Source organism: Mauremys reevesii, linkage group 13, assembly GCF_016161935.1.
Source record: "Mauremys reevesii isolate NIE-2019 linkage group 13, ASM1616193v1, whole genome shotgun sequence".
NCBI classification, from domain to species: domain Eukaryota; kingdom Metazoa; phylum Chordata; order Testudines; family Geoemydidae; genus Mauremys; species Mauremys reevesii.
The window spans coordinates 3,085,159-3,088,628 of record NC_052635.1 but is presented as its reverse complement, the minus strand read 5'-3'; the positions used below and the strand labels follow the sequence as shown (position 1 = coordinate 3,088,628).

General features: G+C 56.2%; 1 gene segment (V, D, J or C); it reads right to left on the bottom strand.

Annotated features, from left to right (window-relative positions):
* Nucleotides 1-1,954: 1,954 nt before the first annotated feature.
* Nucleotides 1,955-3,200, bottom strand: LOC120380812. The segment is given in 3 exon segments: nt 1,955-1,961; nt 2,661-2,985; nt 3,079-3,200. Coding segments are annotated over 3 exon segments (378 nt in total).
* Between the last annotated feature and the right edge of the window lie 270 nt (nt 3,201-3,470).

The window sequence follows — 3,470 nt, the reverse complement described above, 5'->3', positions numbered from 1 at the left end:
TTTGTTATGAATTGGTGTCAGGGTTCCCCCTTCCACTACTCCGAACTAGGACCAGCTCTAGGCACCAGCAAAACAAGCACGTGCTTGGGGTGGCATATTTCCAGGGGCAGCATTCTGGCGGATATCTTCAAGAAGTCCAACATCAAGCCCCAGCTCTCCTTGGGCAACAAAGTGCCACCAACTGCCTGGATGTGACAGGCGGCAGCCCTCTGGGCTACTGCTACAAAGTCTGACTGACCCCGGAGTCCACCAAGAGCGACTTCATGTTCCTAAAGCCCTGCAGCAGGGGTCTGCAACCTTTGGCACACAGTTCGCCAGGGTAAGCACCATGGCTGACCAGGCCAGTTTGTTTACATGCTGGGTCAGCAGGTTCCACTGATCGCAGCTCCCACTGGCCCTGGTTCGCCGCTCTAGGCCAATGGGGGCCTGTGGGAAGCAGCACGGGCCAAGGGATGTGCTCGCCATGGCTTCTTGCAGCTCCCATTGGCCTGGGGTGGTGAACCGTGGCCAGTGGGAGCCGCGATCGGCCAAACCTGAGGATATGGCAGGTAAACAAACTGGCCTGGCCTACCAGGGTGCTTACCCTGGCGAGCTGCGTGCCAGAGATTGCCGACCCCTGCTCTAGTCCGTATTTCACCTCTGCACATATCACAGGCAGCGCGAGTTACTCAGGGCTCTGGTGGCCCATGGGGTTTTCAGCTCCTCTGTCTCAATAAGAAATTCAGGCAGATACACCTGGCTCAAGCAGATTCAGATGAAGTCGTTGCCGAATGCTGCATCAGTACCGCACCCAGTCAAACAAACAAAAAAAACCCCCAACAATATTGCAAAGTGCAAACATGTGTAAAAGCCACAAAAAAAAAAAAGGAGGGGAGGCAGCCAAAATTTTTTTGCTTGGGGGGGGGGACCTAGAACCAGCCCTGCTTTGTACAATACTTGCTGCAAATATATAACAGTGGTTGCAACAATGAAGAGGACTCAGAGGGTCCCTTATTCTGTGTTGTGAAGCGCCTGGGCTAGGGGATCATGTCTGTGCTTTTACCTAAGGGAGAAGTAAAATGATCTCAAATCCCAAGACATCCTTCCCTGGCCTGATAGAGCGTGTTCTGGGGTCAGGGAAAAGCTTCCCTTATTCCTCCTTGCCTTTGGGTTAGACCAGGGGTGAGCAAACTACGGTCTGTGGGCTGGATCCGGCCCATCAAGGCTTTGGATCTGGCCCATGGGATTGTCACCCCCTTGTGCCATGGGCCTCGCGCTGCTCCCAGAAGCAGCCGGCACTATGTACCTGCGGCCCTTGGGGGAGGGTGGGCAGCGGGCTCCAGGCACTGCCCTAGCCTGCAGGCGCTGCACCCCACAACTGCCATTGGTCGGGAATGGGGAACTCTGGCCAATGGGAGCTTAGGGGGAGGTAAGTATCAGAGGGGGAGCCGTGTTAGTCTGGATCTGTAAAAGCAGCAAAGAGTCCTGTGGCCCCTTATAGGCTAACAGACGTATTGGAGCATGAGCTTTCATGGGTTAATACCCACTTCGTCAGACACGCATCCGATGAAGTGGCTATTCACCCAGGAAAGCTCATGCTCCAATACGTCTGTTAGTCTATAAGGTGCCACAAGACTCTTTGCTGCTTTTAGGGGGAGGGACTTACAGGCGAGGGGAGCGCACGGAGCCCTCTGCCTCCCCTCCCCCCGCTCAGGGGCCGCAGGGACATGGTGCTCGCTGCTTCCGGGAGTGGCATGGGACCAGGGCAGGCAGGCAGGGAGCCTGCCTTAGCCCCAGTGGGAGCTGCTGCCACCCTGGAGCTGCTCCAGGTAAACAGTGCTTGGCAGGAGCCTGCCCCTCAAACCTCCCCTGCCCCCAAACCAATGTTCTCTCTAATTTTTGACAGGCTGTGTGCGCAAAAAAATTCTTCTGTGCAAATTTTTGTGCATGCAGTGTTTCGCCGTGTGCGCAGGGGTTAGGACCTGTGTGCACACACAGGTTCACAGCTTAGAGGGAACCGTGCTCTCAACCCACTGCCCTGAGCCCCCTGATGCACCCACACCCCTCCTGCCCCCAACCTGCCTTGAGCCCCCCCACTTCCCTCCCCCTGCTCTGAGCCCCCTCACTCACTCCGCACCCCCTCCTCCACTCCTGGATTAGATTGTGGGAGACAAGAATATTTGGCAGCAGGACCAGAATCTGAAACTAGAAACTCTCTGAGTACAAGGGGAAGCAGGTTCAGCTTTTTGTAGCCATGGGAGACCTGACAGTGACAATTGGCTGGTAGCTAATGCAGGGTGGGAATGTCACACAAGCCTTTGGGGAGTCCTGGGCCAAATCTCACTCAGTGGGAGCTGCGTTCTGTGACCGTAGTGCCCCCATGACCCCACCGCCATCGACAACGGACCTCTGCTTCTCCCTCAGCAGCCGCCTCTCCCGGATTGGGGTTCACAGATGAAGCGGGGATCTCTGCGCCGCAGACCCAGCAGGGCTCTGGGCAGGAAGGGGAGGCACATTCCCCGGGAACGGAAGGGTTAAAACTGCCGGGAGGTTTGTGTTACATTCACCCGGGTGCCGGGTCTCCTGTCCCAGCCCGGAGCGGTGTGTGTGTCACTGCTGCCCCCGCGCGGCTGCTGGGAGAAGGGCGATTCCGCTGCCTGTGTTTTTGTATGATCACAAACCGGTTTCGTTTCACTGTGTATCTCGCACAGTAATAGCGGGCGGTGTCCTCGGGCTTCAGGCCGGTCATTTGCAGATACAGCAGGTTGTTGGGGTTGTCTCTGGAGATGGTGAATCGGCCTTTCACTGAGTCTGCGTAAAATTGTTGGCTCCCATCACTGTAAATGCTTGAAACCCACTCCAGCCCCTTCCCGGGAGCCTGTCGGACCCAGTCCATCCGGTAGCTGCTGAAGGTGAACCCGGAGGCTTTGCAGGAGAGGCGGAGAGAGTCTCCGGGCTTTTTCACATCCCCTCCGGACTCCACCAGCTGCACCTGGGACCGGACACCTGGGAATAAAGACAGGCCATTAATATCGGTATAAAATCAGCGGTAACACAATATTCTTCTCACTCTGTCAATTATTCAGAGGAGGAAAATACCTTCCAAAGAGGCTACCGCGAAAATTACAAGGAGCAAAAATCCCATTTTCCCTGATGCTGGAGGGGAAAGTTCTCAGGGACTGGCTGGTCACTGCACAGACCCAGGGGCTGCGGATTGTGTCTCCGGGTGCAGCCTGGGCAGAGAGAGGCACAGATTTAAACAGGAAACTGGCTCCCTCATTTGCATGTCCCCGCTTTATAAGAGACACACCCTCCTGCTGCCAGTGATCTGAGTGACTCGCCCCAGGGCTCGGGGTGCGGGAGTCAGACTGTCCCATCCTGTGTGTCTGTGCAGCGCCGGGTAGAGGGCGCTGGGATCCTCCTGACACTTTCGGACCCCTGGGAGCAGGGCCGGCTCTAGGTTTTTTGCTGCCTCAAGAAAAAAAAATAGC